The sequence below is a fragment of the Cariama cristata genome, unplaced genomic scaffold (assembly GCF_000690535.1).
Source record: "Cariama cristata isolate BGI_N322 unplaced genomic scaffold, ASM69053v1 scaffold6008, whole genome shotgun sequence".
Taxonomy (NCBI): domain Eukaryota; kingdom Metazoa; phylum Chordata; class Aves; order Cariamiformes; family Cariamidae; genus Cariama; species Cariama cristata.
The window spans coordinates 56,227-73,276 of record NW_009632731.1 but is presented as its reverse complement, the minus strand read 5'-3'; the positions used below and the strand labels follow the sequence as shown (position 1 = coordinate 73,276).

Sequence of the window (17,050 nt, the reverse complement as noted above, 5' to 3'; positions counted from 1 at the left end):
TTAAAATGGGCTTCAGCAGGGCTGCTATAGGAGAAAGTTGCTCTTTTGCCTAACAGTTGCCGGGCTCTGGCCTGGATACATAGGTTTATGTTTTCAGAAAGTACTGTGTTCCTTTTTTTGGCTGTCCAATTTAAGATGATTTAGGTAAACCTGACTGTCAAAGGTAGTTACTCAGCCCTTTTTGACAATCAGGGCATTAAATTTAAGTGTCTCAGTATCTTTGAAACTCAGTCCATAAACTTCAGCTTAATTTTAGCCTGGAATTTCAGTGTGTTTACTGACTGATTTATCACAAACCCTACCTTGGTGTTCCAGGTAACACAAATACATTCTATATGCTTTTTCTATGCACTCATGTCTATTCAATATACGTAATATCAGTAAAGAATTTTTGAAAGTGATGCCAGTGTTCATTCCCTATGGATTCTTAATAAGTTGTTAGCTGTTTAATCTGCATACTTTTAGAGTCTGTTTTCTAATGGTCATTATTAAAAACAGAATTATATATGAGTGTAGGCATTGGTATTAATCAAAATTACATGATTCAAAATACTTTTCAGCAAATCAAAGAAGTAAATCTGCAACTTAGAATAGTTTAGAAGTCTGAACAGCAGTCCCATTAGCAACCTGAGAACTTAAAAGGTTGATATGAGAGAGCAGTGGCAGATAACAAAATACATTGAGCTAAAAATGTGTGGCCTGAAACTTCCTGTCACCATTGTTGTATCTATTTGTGCCTGTATGTTGTGCAGATTGTAATACTTTTAATGATTTTTGCAGCTGAGAGCGCACGCAGTGGATGTAAATGGAAACCAGGTGGAAAATCCTATTGACATTGTTATTAATGTCATTGATATGAATGACAATAGACCTGAGTTCTTACACCAGGTTTGGAATGGGACAGTCCCTGAAGGATCAAAGCCAGGTAATACATGGGCTTTCAAAGTCGGGGAGGAAAAAGGTATGCAGTATTATTTTGAAGGTGGTGAAGGGGGTGCCTTCAGACCTTGCGATACTTTGAAAGGTGTCTTTATTTTGATGAGCAAAATCTCTGATACTATCTTAGTATCTCACCTTATTTTTAATTCACTTCTAGCATGCTAGGATTGATTTCCAAAAGAAGAAAATATTACATACGTAAACTAAACCAGAGAAGGCTTAAAGAATATGACTTTTAGGTTCCTGTTTTTGAAAATCCTATATATAATTTCACAGTTCTTACAGTTATGTTCATGATAGCCATTGATGTTCATTTAGTTCACATGTCAGGGTATAAGAAATTTCTGAAATATCAGCAGATCCAGTTCTAGTTCTGAATCTCAGATGCTTTGGAAATACTGGGATTTGAAATCAAACAATTTCATTTAAATTCTCGAGAAAACCCTAAATGTTGTTCATATCTCATTAAAATTCTAATCAACTCAGACTAAAGTTTGCACTATGGCTGAAACCACTTTCTTAATTTTTCAGTAGTGCAAAATGAATTTTTTAGAAAGGTTAGCACAAGAAATGTATTTTCTCACTTTGCAGTGTGGACTTGGCATTTGAGATGCGTCTCAAAGACCTTTGAAAGTATTATTTACATTGATTTTTCAGTCACTACCAGTATGTGCACCAGTTCTGAACATTAAGTATATTTCCTTTGGCCCAATTAATAATGTTTTTATCTAAATGTGAGAAGCTCTGTTGTTACAGAAATGTTATTTATGGCAGAATTGTAGGATTTCATTGTTTATGGAGCTTCTTCACTTATAAGCAAATCTGATATTTTATAAACACAAAGTATTTTTATCGCCTCTTATGTATTTTAATTATTCTGTTGGTGAGTCTTGGGTTTAACCAGTTTGTTTTAAGTAAGAGAAGGAATGTGCAGAGTTTACCAAAAGAAATACATGCTTTGACCATTACTTGTAAGTGATCTTGTGTAATCTGAGTAAACTGTTTATATAACATCAATTATTTATCCTGCTGCTAGGAACCTATGTGATGACTGTTACTGCCATCGATGCTGATGATCCCAATGCACAGAATGGGATGCTGAGATACAGAATCCTGTCACAGGCCCCAAGCAGCCCCTCTCCAAACATGTTTACAATCAACAACGAGACCGGTGACATTATCACCGTAGCAGCTGGGCTTGACAGAGAGGTACGGCATGTCTTAATCCCATAGGCTGAGTTGTACTTAATATTGTGAAGATGCACTTTTTTTGCTAGTAACTTACAAATATTTCTCCCCCTCCATGATCTGAACTGTCTCCCTTTCTTCACCCAGTTGGCACTGGTCATTGTCCTAGGCCCAGAGTATGAAAACCTAGAGAAGAGGAAATTAGGATAGGGATGGAAATTGGAGCCGCACGTTCTGTACTACACAACAGTTCCATGGGGTCGTGGAAAGAATCTTGTCTCATAAGCCCCTGTTTGCTTTTGCGGAACAGGTACACGCTAAAGCAGAATCACCTCAGGTGCTTGGCCTGGGGGCTGAGATGGGAGGTGTTCCTCAGCTCCAGCCCTTTCCTCTTGCCATGGGCAAAGAATAGATGGAAAATGGAGCTGGCTATACGTTTTACTTCTTTTGGAAGCTCCAAGAGAGCAGCCATCCTCCCTCTGTCCTCTTGCTTGCTTTTCACAGAGAGGTCGTAAATATTTGAAAACTTCTGGGTTCTGTGTTGCTAAATTTGCAGAAATTTTCTGATCTGCATTTTGCTTATTAAAATAAAATTGGAAAAATATTACCAATTTTAAAATTTGAAAAGCATGTTTCTAAGAAATAAACCAGTCAGTGTTGGAAACTGCGTAGATGGAAACTTGTCTCAAGGCCTGGATGCACATTCAAAAACTTTTTAAAAAAAAAAATAAATCTGACTGTCAGTAATTCCCTGCTAGATGCTGGGCAAGTCCCATTCTATCTAGACAGTTCTTCGCTGTGCCCACCACTGGAGAAGCAGGATGCCAGATCCTCTGCTCTGGTTCACCCATCTGTGAGGTGGGAATGAAAATATTTCCCTCCCAACTCCAGATCTGTCACGTGGACTAACTGTGCTTTTGAACTGTTTGAAAACTTCACAAGAGATAAGCATTATTTTATAAACAAACTATAAAATCCAAACAAATTTTTTTTAGTGCATCTTGTTTCAACTTCTGTTTTACTAACCTCATTTTAGCTCATTAAATCTGAAGATTTTTTTTAAACTGGATTTGCTGTTCAGCTTCTAGCTGTTTGCTTATACTTATTTAAAATGGAGAACAAAAATACTTTCTGATACTCTGGGTTGGCTATTAATATTCTGATGCATTTCAGTTTGAAAAGCTAAACAGACTGTTAGAGGTGGCAATTAATTTTTAAAGTTTTATTAACATTCATTCTATTTAAGTTGGTTTTGAAGAGGATGGATTTGAGGAAAGGAAAACCCTGAACTTTACAGTATTGCTCTGTTAAATTAAAAGAATGATGGGCAGCTTTGCCCTTGCTTTTAAAATCCCCTGGTCACCACTGACAGGTGAACTTTCAGAAGGACAGAGCAATAACTCTGAGTTTTCGTACTTAGTGAATAGCTGTACCAGAGTGATTTAACTCAGAAGCAGCCAGCTGTCTGTGGAGCTCAGACCCTCTCATTAACAGCTGGAGAAGCTTTGTCATTTGCCATCAGTTTTCCTGATGGATCACTATACTGATACCCAAATGAGTATTTATAAACATTTCTTGCACGTCTTGAATATTAATGATTAATGTTAAATCATTCAGATATTAAATTAGACTAATATGAGATAAAATGGTTTCCTTCCCAAGCCATTCCTTTGCTTCCTTCATTTCCTGAGTCATTTTGTGGAAGTCAATTAAATTAAAACGACCAGAAGTCTAGAAAGCCAGATCTGAATTGAGCAGGTCTTCTGACATTGGCCTGGGGAATGTCTTGTTGCACAAGGTTCCTTGTTGTCCACGAACCGCAGCTAGGCTATCCACTTCTGCCATTCTGCCCTTTTCTCTAAGTCTTGACTCTCTAAAGCTCTCATTAGGCTCATAAAATACTAGACACAATTTTAAATTCTTAAATTACGTGACATGTTATTTATGGAGCATAAGTGTTGTAGACTTTAAAAAAAAAAAGGAGAGGTTCCTCTGATAGCATTCCTCATCTGCTAGTATTTTAGATTAAAGTGCACAATGCATTATCTGTGCTAACATGCAGAGGAGAGTTGCTTAGGTAAGGGGACTCAGCTCAAGGCAGAAGAAATCTTTTACTTGCTATCCCAAAAGATGCTGTTTCATGAGATCCAGCTGTTCTTATTTCTTCCACTATTGCTGTGGAATTCACTTCAGCATTAAAACATCTGCCTTACTGCTGGAGGTGCCAAAGAATTCAGGCAGGGTGCTTAAATTTACGCACCGACATTCCTGCCTCACGTGAGGTTAATTCAGTGAAGTGCTCTTTTATTTGGCCTGTGTTGAAGTGGAAAGATGTGACCTGATGGGGTCTGCGTTCTTTCTTGAAGCTGCCAGTTCGTTTTCGGATGTGTTGCTGCAAAGTCTCCATGCAGGCTGCTGACACATGTTCCACGGCTTATTCCTGGCTGCTTCTCAACCCACAGTAACAAGAGGAAAGCCGCATCCCCCAATTTCCCCATGCTTGGAAAGCTGTGTGCTTGTTAATTTCTGAAATTTCATTCCCAGCAGTTGATCTTCTGTATGTGAGTGCAGAGAAGGGGAGAAAAAAGAACAAGCAAACAAAAACACATATACACTGTCTTTCGGGGCACTTTTTGGGGGCAGTTTCTAATGCGCTGCTTCTGTTGGAATTAAATAAGAAGATTGTACCAAAGTTGAGTCTCCAAGTAATAACAATGGAGTTTCCTTAATGAAATTTGCTTCTTGGGATCAATGTGTTAAGACCCAGATGATTCAGAAGCACCTGCTGTTTCAATAACGTAGATTCATCTGGCTGCAAGATTTGCTACAATACTGCTCTAGATTTTATTGCTTCACTATAAGTAAAGTGTATTTTTTTTTTCCTGGATGAAAGTGGTAAAAGTATTTCTTTGATTCCCTTGTGACTGCTTCTCTAGTTGGTGTCGTGAAGGAAACCTTTAGGATGTTGATTTAAGCCTTTTGAAGGTCACTTTGCAAGTATATTTTCCACATCAGAATTCATATACATATTTATGCATTATTAAACATATATACTGCATTTCTGTATAAATAATATTAGTTTTGCTTTTTTAAAGAACTGCGGGATGCATATATAGTAATACACGTTTGGGATGTTTTGTAAGGGCTTTTGTTGTGAAAGAGGACATGACCATAAGTTATCTTCAGTGGGAGATAAAGATTCATACAGCTTATTTTAAAAACTTTTTTGTTCAGTGACTCATATTTGCTGCTTGGAGGCATGCCTAGCCATTAAATCTCTAATGTCTGTCATAGTATCTGGCCAAAATTTGAAGGAAAGTTAGATAGTATCAGTAGAATTGGCCTTGCTTATTTTTTGTATTGATATCTGTAGTGCCTTTTTGTAAACTGTTTCCGTGAGAAGTAATCTGTCATATACCCCATTCTTTAAGTAGTGGGAGGAAATAAGGTACCAAGTAGAAAAAAAAGTATGCTTTTCTTTAAGTATTTCTGTTTTGCCAAAAGGTTTTGCCAGCGTTAGTAAACCATTCATGAAAGCATTATTTCAAAGTAATAGCAACTCCTTGTGTTTGTGCGTTTTCTTTTGGAAAGATCTGCGTGATAATACGTAGCTCTCTCCAAACTAGAATACTGAACTGGTGAATGAAAAAGCATGCACAATATTTGCATTTCATGGTAGAAACCATCAGCAAGTCAAGATCAACTTCTCAGCAACTCTACACAAAAAAATCTTCTTAATTTTTGTGGCGTTTTTTGTGTGTGGTGGTGTTTTTTGTTTTTTTGGTTTTTTGTAAATTTAAGTACAACCTTGTCAACTTTGTTTTAAAGAGCTAACCAGTTTGAGGTCGGGTCTCCATTGGGCACTTCTTGTGCTTGAGGGAGCCCTGGCCCCACTCCAGCCATGACAGCAGAGGGGAGCGCCTGGCTCGCGGGGCAGGTGGGAGGCGGCGGCGACCATCTTTGGCCGGGGTGTTTAACATTTATGGAAATAGCCTGTGTGGTTCTTCTCTCCCCCTTTCTCCCAGTGCCCTTCCTCGTCTCTGTTAACCTTGACATCTTCAATTTCCATAGCGATCTCAAGAAGTTGCAACTGCGGTTTCATATGTGGGCTTGGCTGAAACAAAACCTTGGCAGTTGTGGCCGTTGGACCAACAAACCTACCTTGGCCTGGTTCTCTCAAATGCTTTTGAGGACTTACCCTGTTCTAGTATAAAATGCACTCAGTTTTTTTTTCCCCCTTTGAAAACCATTGTTAAATCTGTGATAGTAGCATTAACTGTATAAAGTGGTTTTGATTTTTGAGAGTAGGAAGCAGGCAGTCTGTCCTCGTCTCAGTGGTATTTGAAGCATATCAAGCAGTAGTTCAATATAGCTAGATGCAACCTGGTGCTGTATTCCTGTGGCACAAACTTTGCTCCTGTCATTTCAGGTGATGCTAACTAGAATAAACAGTGTGATAGGCTCCATTGCTTAGTGAAGTGCAATTTTGGGAACACCTGCTGTCCTGTGGTAATGTTAGTTTTGTCTAAAACTTATGTTGATGTCGTTTTGTGTTTTAGAAAGTACAACAATATACGTTAATAATTCAAGCTACGGACATGGAAGGAAACCCAACATATGGTCTTTCAAACACAGCAACTGCTGTGATCACTGTGACAGATGTCAATGACAATCCTCCAGAGTTCACCGCCATGACTGTAAGTACAGGGTAGGAGTAACTGAAGGATGTGAATATTTATAACCCTTCCCTACTTTTCTCATTATATTCGCAGACAGTAAATATTTATTACTTATTAGATAGTGTATTGGCAGGCAGAATTGAAATACGTGCAGAATATATGTCTCTCGGATACAGTATTCCACTTAGGCCAAAAGGCAAAAGCTGACAAGGGAATCGAACCATCAGTTTTCTGGGTGGCCTCAGGTAAACTTCATTAGATAAATTCTCAGAGCTCCAGTGAAGAGAGATGAGCTGCCTAACGTCGATGAATGTTCAGTATGGCGTGGCTCTTGCATGCTCCTGCAGCCAGGATAAAACGTTTGCTTGTTTTTTGCAGTTCTACGGGGAAGTACCGGAAAACAGGGTGGATGTGATCGTAGCGAATCTGACAGTAACGGATAAAGATCAGCCCCACACACCTGCATGGAATGCGATGTACCGAATGACTGGAGGAGACCCGACAGGTCGATTTACTATCCTGACCGATCCCAATAGCAACGATGGGCTGGTGACTGTTGTCAAGGTGAGAGATGCTTGCGCTTCAGACAACTAAGCAGAGAGGGAGTAAGTGGGAGAACACTGAGGAGGAAAAATGTGCACTCCTGAGGCCAGCATGAGTCTGGAAAGTAAAATGGATTGGCACTGTCTTTCTTGTGGAAGTTAGCCATCCATCTCTTGGAGTGTTTCCTTGCTTACACTATCAGTAGTATTCCAGTTTTAAAAATCAGGCTAAGTTGTTGAAAATGACAGATTTTTAAGCTTTATTTGCCAAAAGATAGGAATTAGTCTGTGAAAAAGCATTTGCTTAGTATTTGTCATTAGTATAAAGGAGCAGCTTCCTACCTCCTGGCTTCCATTAGTCGTCATGCTTGTTGTCTGCGGGTTTTACATCAACATGTTCCCATTAAGGAACAGACATAGACAGTCAAGGCACAACCAGAGAGGAGAAAGTGATAGGTGGGAGGCTACTTCTACAAGAGGCTTTTAAAGACTAGCTATTTTTAAGACCTCATTTAAATACCTTTTATGGAATAACCTGTCTATCTTCATTCTCTAGCCAACACAGCTCTGTGTTGAGGGGTGACTTATTTCCAGTGATAATAACAATGCGGTTCTATAATTAAACTTGCCAGGCGGTAGCCACCTTTCCTCATGGCCCTCTGCTAAGTGTTTCATCTCTGAGTTGGCCTGTTCTCGTTTTGGCTGATTGCATGATCCACTTATGAAGTCAAGTGTGAGATGCCAATGTTCCCATTTGGAAATTAAACCATTCACTTTTTTCTTCTTTTTTTTTTTTTTTTTTTTTTTAATCTCAGTATCTCAGTGACAAAAAGATACAAATTTTTGTACAGCGATAGTGGTAATTCACACTAGTTTTTTTTAAGAACTGTCTCTGTTTTATAACTGCGCTTCCCCAGAGGTACCAATTGTTACATTGCAGTCTTCCAGCAAGAATTATGTGTCTGTGCTTTGTAACACTCCTTTAAGCACCCAGACATGGGAAGAGTTGGAAGCCTGCCTACAGTTCTTATTGACAGTGCAATGAGTTGATCTGTCAACCTGTAATGAAGATTGGATTGTCTCTTGTCACTGACTTCATACTGTCACATGCCAACTGCTTCTGTAAGGTACAGGATTCCTTCAAGTCTGGAATCCGTGTGAGTAGTACTAAGGCAAATCAGGTCTTGGGGAATGCTTCACCCCTATGCAGCACGACAAAGGAACTCTAGCCTCAAACTGTTTTTACTCCTCCTTCAACTGAACTTCTGGCTCAGTGAGGAAGTCCCCAAACTGAAGGTTGTCTGGACTGTGAAGATGGGAACTGTAGGTATACTAGAAGTAGGATTAGCTGGGATTACAAAGAGTCTTTCTAGTGAAACATTAAGTGCATGGGAATCTCTGATCTACGGGACTAGGTATGGTCATGATCTTGTTTGAAGAAAACCTTCATCCTCATAACAGAGAGAGGCAGGTTTCTCTCCCCAGGAGAGCTCCTCAGGAGGCCCATCTGCTCATGTGAGTGCCTGGCACAAAGCTGGGAGTTTCTACACCATTTTCTGATGAAACTACTTGTTTCCTCAGTTAGCTCTAATGGCAGTACCAGAGTAAGTTAAATCCAAGAATTACAAGATTACTAGCTGTTCTGACTTCAAAACTGCTGCTGCTGCTAAGCAAAACCCCAACCCAGTCTCATGTTGAGATGTTATATTTGTCTTCTCTATAGGCTATGTGCTTGTTTTTGAGAAAAGCAGTAAAAGCAATGTTTAAAAATGTGCTTTAAAGAAAAAATGTTATTGTGTATCCATCACTATTGTGCATAAATGTTAACACTTCCTGCTCTTTGCTTTTTCAGCCTATTGACTTCGAGACCAACAGGATGTTTGTACTTACTGTAGCTGCGGAAAATCAAGTGCCTTTGGCTAAGGGGATTCAGCATCCTCCTCAGTCAACAGCAACCGTGTCCATTACGGTCATTGATGTGAATGAGAGCCCATATTTTGTTCCAAACCCTAAGCTGGTTCGTCAAGAAGAAGGACTACTTGCTGGTAGCATGCTGACAACTTTCACTGCTCAGGACCCAGATCGCTATATGCAGCAAACCTCTGTAAGGTCTGTATAAACATTTTGTAGTTATTTAACAGTTGGAATGCAGTATCCGTGTTATAGAATGGGTGGGGAACAAAGAGACTGCATTTACCATAGCACACAGCCATACCAATACCTCCTGTGGCTTTGGCGTAGCACTCTCTAAAGGGATTTTTGGCTTTAGAGAAGGTGACGTAACCAGCATTCATAGATCTGTAAACTGTGTCAACTTCTAGTGCTAAGTCCCACTTTATCAAGGTAGTATGAAGTTATGCATCTGTGTTAAAGTATACGTGACATCCCAACAAATTCAGTCAGAGCACACACGTGCTTGTGTGAACTAAGATCATTTGCAATTTAAATTAACGAATAATTTTGATACGGCAGCAAAACCACATCAGATTGACCAAATCTGAAGAATTTTCCTCTCATTTATTCTGCACCAATGCAAAGTGCTGCTCTTGTCCATCTGTGAACTCTTGTACTGATAGCTATGATTGTAATTTGATCATAATTTGCCAAATGTCTAAAACTATGCTAAATGAGAAAAGTGAAGAGAATAAAACATGGAAATCTTAAAGCATGCTTTCTCATACCTTGTTTAAAACATGGTTATTGACTGCAAAGCTAAGGCACAGCGACAAGCCTTGGGCCAGGACTCAGGGTCCTAGCTTATCCAATAAGTTTTTTAACTCATGTAGAGGAAACTCCAGAACTTACTTTCTGTCTTTCCTTCCAAAGGTTCTTAAAATTTTATTTTCTCTTACTTTTGGTTAACTGTTGCTGGTGTTTTACTCATTTCTGGACATAACCATTGTACACATGATAGCATGGGGACTTAAGGATATATGTGTTTTTAATGACCTAAGGTAGCTTGCATTTGATTAATGTCAAAGGGTAGATTTATCAGATAGAAGTATGGTTTTGAAAGACACGCCTCTTTCAAATTAAGATAGGAAGCATGCAGTAAAACTAGGGCCTCTAAGAAAAATTAACTTTTAAGTGATATTGAAAATGCTAGAATAGTGCGAGTTAGTGCTACTCTAACACTCTTTATCCATTGTTACCTCTCTCCCGCTCTTAGCACTCTGATAAGAAACAAGTTGGTATGAACAGCTTCTCCAGGTACAGAACAAGCAAGAGGGATCCTTAATGACTATTTAAATGGAGTCTGAGTATGAATGTTATATAGTTTATGGTAATTGTATGATTTCTGCCCATTACATGAGAACTTACATGGCAGGGCACTTTGAGAATCTAAATGTAGGACTCTTTTTAATACATATTTTCAAGAATTTTAGCGACAAGGCTTAACAAATGGAAATTAAAATACTGATGTTGTCTTTGTTGTCAATATTTATGTTGGCAGATAAATAACACAACTTATGATCAAATACACAGGTACTCAAAACTTTCAGATCCTGCAAACTGGCTGAAAATTGACCCTGTTAATGGACAAATAACTACTACAGCTGTTTTGGACAGAGAGTCAATATATGTGCAAAACAATATGTATAATGCAACATTTCTTGCTTCTGATAATGGTATGTATCAATATTGTATATTTTTTCAAAAAGCTTTCTTCTCTGTGGTTGAATGACATTCCATTTTACTGAGACAGAAAAGAAGACATGCTTAGAATACATCCAGTTGGAAGGTCTGTATTAGTATCAGACTTTGTATATTTCCCAGCTACTTGGGAAATGGGCTGAAAAATAATTCTGTGAGATTGGAGAAAGGCAGTAGCTTACTTGTATTAGTCGAGTTTACAGAAAACTGAAAAAACCTGCACAGGAGTGCAGTAGGCTGAGTGAATGCATGGCATATGTGGACTTTATGGGGAGTAACATGTTGTGGGAGAGGTATTGTATTTTTCCACATTCAGGCTACAGCAGTGCAGAGGGGAAAGCATCTTTTTGTTGTTGGTTTGTTAATGACAATTAACAGTCTCTGCTCAGAAAGGAGTCCTTTGATTTTGACTGGAGTGCTGTACTGTTCATAGGTGATACCAGAAAGATGGACAGGTGCAGTTAGGAAGGTTCTCGCGTTAGAAGGGAAAAACAAAATACTGAGGCTGTTTACCTTGGAGAGAAGAGAAATGGTAAAATTTTGTGAACTGATACAGTATAACAAAGCTGGATCGACTATTTCTATCCTTTGGGTCTGTTCTGGAGAAAAAAAAATCAAATTGAACTGGAAGATTGTGGAGGGCGTGGGGGTGGAATGAGAACCATTGCTAATTATACTGAGATATTCAGTGCCACATGTTCACATAGAAGTGTGACTTTAGCAAGGTTTACGGAAGCATCACACATTCTAGAAGTAGTGTGCTGAAAGTTAGTATTAGAATTTAAATAATACATTTGTGGTAAAGGGTAATTGTAAGTCTTCAGAGTTAAAAATAATTTCTCCAGAGGATAAACTATCCTGATTTTGCACCTTTTTCTTTGAAGCATTTGATGTGGACCATCTCTGGTGACAAACTGGCTGTCTGGTCAGTAAAGTGGTTGAGTCCCCGATCTGTGGATCTGCAGTTATTTGCTGAATTTTGCTGAGTAGGGCAGTTTTTTCTGAGAACAGACCACATAAGAATTTGTGTGTTAGCAGGAGCAGTGGCAGTGTTAGATTGGCTTGGTAGAGACAGAATCCCAAAACTGAGGTGAACATACGTACATGGTAATTGAAGAGTGTTGGTATAACTTCATCTAAGTAACTTTGCAATTTGAAACAGGCTCAATACTATTTTCTTTTCTTTAAGGAATTCCCCCAATGAGTGGAACTGGCACACTGCAGATACACCTGCTGGACATCAATGATAATGCCCCACAAGTGAATCCGAAAGAAGCCACGACTTGTGAAACGCTACAGCCTAATGCTATTAACATCACTGCTGTAGACCCTGACATAGATCCAAATGCAGGCCCGTTTGCCTTTGAGCTGCCTGACACACCTGCTAGTATTAAGAGGAATTGGACCATTGTTCGAATTAGTGGTAATTAACATTATAGAAATCTTAATAATTTTAAAGAAACTGTTGCATATGCTTTTTCTGTATTTTACTTTGGTGTTACATTGCAACGTATGTGAATTTGGTTATTATGAATAGGAGAGCACCTTAGTGTCAGTTCCCCAAAGAATAAGAAATTTTAAGAAAGAAAAGATGTTCAGAGTAATAAACAAGTCAGTTATCGTGAGTGTCACGTAGTGGGTTGAACAGTAAGTTACTGCAGAGCTCACAAATAAACCGTTTTTACCAATACTGTTTTAAACCCACATGAGCAATACATCATTTTTTAACAAGGGCCTTATTTTCACACACAGGAGATCACGCCCAGCTCTCTTTAAGGATCAGGTTCCTGGAGGCTGGTATCTACGATGTGCCCATAGTAATTACAGATTCTGGAAATCCACATGCATCTAGCACTTCCATGCTGAAAGTGAAAGTTTGCCAGTGTGACATAAATGGAGACTGCACTGACGTTGACCGGATCGTTGGCGCAGGGCTGGGCACTGGTGCCATCATTGCAATTCTACTTTGTATCATCATCTTGCTCAGTGAGTAACTCTTTTACTTGTTTTGCAAGTACCATCTTATGTTTTAGTCCCGCATACCTTGATAAAGACAGGGGAGTGATTAAAGACTCAAGTCCAAAAATTGTTGCTGCTTAGTTTAATGTCTTGGACAAGTATGAAGAGTTTCTGACGGTAAAGGATTAGGAGTCTGTCAGACAGATCATAACTAGCACTTGCATGGCAGTCAAGCCCCATGGTGGATTTGTGAAAGAGATTTTCCATATATGCCTATGGGCACTTGCTATGTTACGTCAGTGAGTGACCAGACTGAAGACACGATTAGCCCGAAACCATCTAGTCTCTCATGTGCTGCTGATACTGTGCGATTCGATGCCACCCACCACAGGAAACGGTGCCTTTAAGGAGTGCTCTGGTGTTACTACTATTGTGCTTCAGGTTAATGCAAGTAGGCTATTTCATGATTTTGGAAAGTAATACATCACAGCCCTTCATATAAGGCCAGAGAAGCAGGCAGCCATGCAGGAACAGAGATGTGTATGTTTGTTTAAGTACTACATAAAGCTGTGCTAGTATTTTATTTTTGTGTCAAGTGCGTTCAGTAAGAGAAATGACTAAACATCATGACTAAGTGTCTGTCCAGTGTAGTAAATTTGGTGCTAGCTCACCTACACATTATGGCTAACTGATTTCTGATTGTGGTGGAACACAAGGAAGGTATTAACCTGTTCAGAGTATATTGTGCACCAGTCCAGAACATAGAAAATTATGAAAAGGAGTAATTTAAAAAAAAAAAATCTAAAAAATTAAAAGTATTTGAGCCTGGCTAAGCTCATGGCTGTCCCAAAGCACAGTACAATTATTTTTGATACAAGATACTCTTAAAATGTTAGGTATTGAATTAACAGAACCTTATTGAAACTATCAAATCCTTGAAGATACTCTTCATATATTGACATTCTAGATAGACTAGATTTTCTTTCCATGAAGATGGTTGTAATTAGAAACATACGTATTGTATTAGAAATTAATTTACTCACATTTATTCTAACAGCTTTAGTTTGTAAACAAACTTGAAATTGCTGAGATTAAAGATTAAAATATATAGCTGTAAATGCCACTGTGTTTTCCTCAACGTTGACTCTCTTGCTTCTAAACATAAATCCAAACTTAGGCAACAATATGGTCTGTTCTTGTGGACTGCTGAGCTATGTGCCAAAATGGCCTAAGCTTGATGGTGTTCAAACATCAGAATTAATTAAACTATATAAATTGCTATATATTCTTGGGACATAGCAGAAAAAAATATAAATAATCTTTTAGATTTCTTGCCAGTACTGGAGAGATTCCCTTCTGAAACCAGTGGTTTATGAAACTTGGTCTTTCTTACTTCTTTTCATGACAAGTCTATTTTGCAGATTTGTGACTTACGACCTTGAATATGTGATTGATTTCCAAATCAAATTGCCTTAAAAATCTCTTGTTTAAGCTGCCTTCTATGAAATTTTTTATTTAAAAAAAACCTTACCTCATCCAGAACAGTCAAAGCCAACTTTCTTGGCTTTCTTCTTTTTTTTTTTCTTTTTCTTTTTTTAAAAAATCTTGGTGTTAAATTTGTACAGTCTTTTGCGTCTATACTTCAGAATCAAGATGTGGTTTTGTGTCTTCCCTTTTTGCAATGTAGTTTTAGTTTTAATGTTCGTGGTATGGATGAAACGCCGTGATAAAGAGCGTCAGGCAAAGCAGCTCTTGATTGATCCAGAAGATGATGTGAGGGACAACATTCTGAAATATGATGAAGAAGGTGGTGGAGAAGAAGATCAGGTGAGGAATGATTAATGATGTTTACATATAGATTTGCACTTCACTCTGCACTTCATTTATTTTGTTTCTATCGACACATTATGATAGATAGCTAATTTTTGCATGAAGTAGTGAAGGCAGTAAGTAATGTTTTAAAAACCTGAAGTATAACATTGCTTTCTCATGTTGGTTTTTGCAGTTCCAGAAATACTAGTTACTTGCCTTTTGGCCGTGTTGCTGAACCAGTATCTTGTCTGCTTACAGTCACGGCATTCTCACCACATTCCAACTAAGGCTGTGTTACATTTAAATGAAAATTAACATCCACTCGTTGTAGTCTGTAAACGTTCTTCACTCCTTGCCTGGGATCCTTGTACAAAATCATGAGTGCAGAGTGCCTAATATAGTCTATTCCAAATATAACCCTTTTTTGGTGGTGGATGAATGCCTTTCTGGATACACAGTAATGTTGGCTATTGACAGATTGGCCACTACTGGGATTTCAGCTTGGAAAGTACTTGTTTCAAGTAGCTGTCAGGGCACATCTGTGTTTTTTCAGATACCTTTCCAGGCAGGTGCCATATGCATTTACTCTCACGTCACCTCTGGTTGAACCACTGCTGATATGTCAGAGGACTAGGAATGATGTGTATATGCTAAGAATAGCTTCTTTTCCCCTCTCTCTCCAAGTTAGTGAATTTCCAAGCAGTGTGATTTCCTTCTTTCAGAGGAGGTTTATTAAGTGCTTTATGAACATGACAAACAGTAGATGTATGCACGTTATTAGTGGTAGAAATAAGTGTAATAATTACGAAGGGAACAGTGCATATAATAGAGCCTAAGAAATTTTCCAGTAAAAAGCCTTGAAAAATTAAGTGCAATTCTTCCACACATCCTCAGTCACAGTCATCTGGCACTTGAGTTATCTGAAAAGTGTCTTCCTTCACTGATACAGACATTTATAGCTTCCCTCTGCTCGTTTGTTTGTTTGTCTGAAATTTGTGTTCCCCTTAGTAATTTCCATGCTTCCTGCATTTCCCCAAGTACCGTTCCTACTTCCTGGCTTTTCTGCCTAACTTTCTTTTAAAGCAATCTGCAAAGGAAACTTCAGTTTATGCAGTTTTGGAAAATTGCTTATGTTATTTAATAAATTGGAGACAACCCTTTGAGTCTCTGTATGTATTCCAGTTGTTTGTACACAGATAGTTCGAGTACAAGAATTGCATCCTGTTTATGCATCTGTTACTGCACAGAAGAGCTACAAGCTTAAAAAACATGAAGGAAACTCAGTCCTGTAAGAAATAATTTTCCAGTTCACAGATCCCCAGCTCTTGTTCACCCACAATTCCCTGGAGGATCTGTTCAGCAATTTTCATGTAGTTTTGATTTTTAATTATTGTCCACACAACCCTCAGGACAGAGTCAGTAAGGTTCTTGGAGTATATACTGTTCATTGGGAAGTCATAGGTGATGCTAGAGTAGTGTTGGGAGAGACTGTGCTGCAGATCGGAAAGTTTAAGCACTGTTGTAACAGCGTACAATGGAAATACTTAATAGTTTAGAAATGGTGCTGAAGTTTCCTCTGCCCATCTTGTACTGTGCTTCTCTACAGTGAAAGTGCTGCTTTTGTGAGAGGTATAGTCAGGGTGGTGCGGCAGAAGGTAACATTGTGTGAATGCCATAGAGATTAGCAGGATGTAAACCACCCATAAATGCAGCCCTTCGCCAGCAGTGAATGAGCATGGTGCGCGCAATGAAAGGAAAAACGGTCGATGGGTGGAGTAGCAGTAAAAGTGGCAAGAAATGTGAAATTAGGATCATTTCCTCTCACAGTGAGCAGAGGAAGCAGCTAGACACAGAGAGATTTAAGGACTTTATAGAAAATTGAATGATTTTTAGCCATAAAACCCCTGCTTGCTTTCTTAAGACAAATCCTAAGGCCACTGTTGCAGATTGTCATAGGTGCCAGCCACTTAGTTAAGGTACACTGGTCCCTTTCCTGATCCATTGAGCAGTAGACCGTAGCGTCTGAGGGTCTAAAATGTCTTCGTACACTCCCAAATGTAGCAAACTTTGCAGAAAAAGAAAATAAAAGCTCACATAAAGTATAACAAGCTTTCATAAGCACTTCTGTAGCAAGAGTTTTAGACCATTGTCTAGGCAAAAAGGGGACAGACTCTCCCACAGCTCCAAAGTTAGGAATTTCTTCCTGTCTCGTATCGCTGAATAGAGAGCACAAACTTTTCATGCAAGCACTTAATTTTCTATCTACAATGGATGATG

General features: G+C 38.7%; 1 protein-coding gene across 1 annotated transcript in view; it reads left to right on the top strand.

The window, feature by feature from the left end:
- Positions 1-780: 780 nt before the first annotated feature.
- The window catches only part of CDH2 (cadherin 2, type 1, N-cadherin (neuronal)), a gene marked incomplete at its 5' end in the record, with an annotated part of 33,987 nt that continues 17,717 nt past the window's right edge, over positions 781-17,050 (top strand). The window contains 9 exons of the mRNA XM_009706469.1: positions 781-925; positions 1,976-2,148; positions 6,687-6,824; positions 7,185-7,370; positions 9,201-9,457; positions 10,835-10,977; positions 12,192-12,425; positions 12,755-12,988; positions 14,649-14,788. Of these exons, the coding sequence (XP_009704771.1) occupies positions 781-925; positions 1,976-2,148; positions 6,687-6,824; positions 7,185-7,370; positions 9,201-9,457; positions 10,835-10,977; positions 12,192-12,425; positions 12,755-12,988; positions 14,649-14,788 (1,650 nt within the window). The remainder of the gene's footprint in view (positions 926-1,975; positions 2,149-6,686; positions 6,825-7,184; positions 7,371-9,200; positions 9,458-10,834; positions 10,978-12,191; positions 12,426-12,754; positions 12,989-14,648; positions 14,789-17,050) is intronic.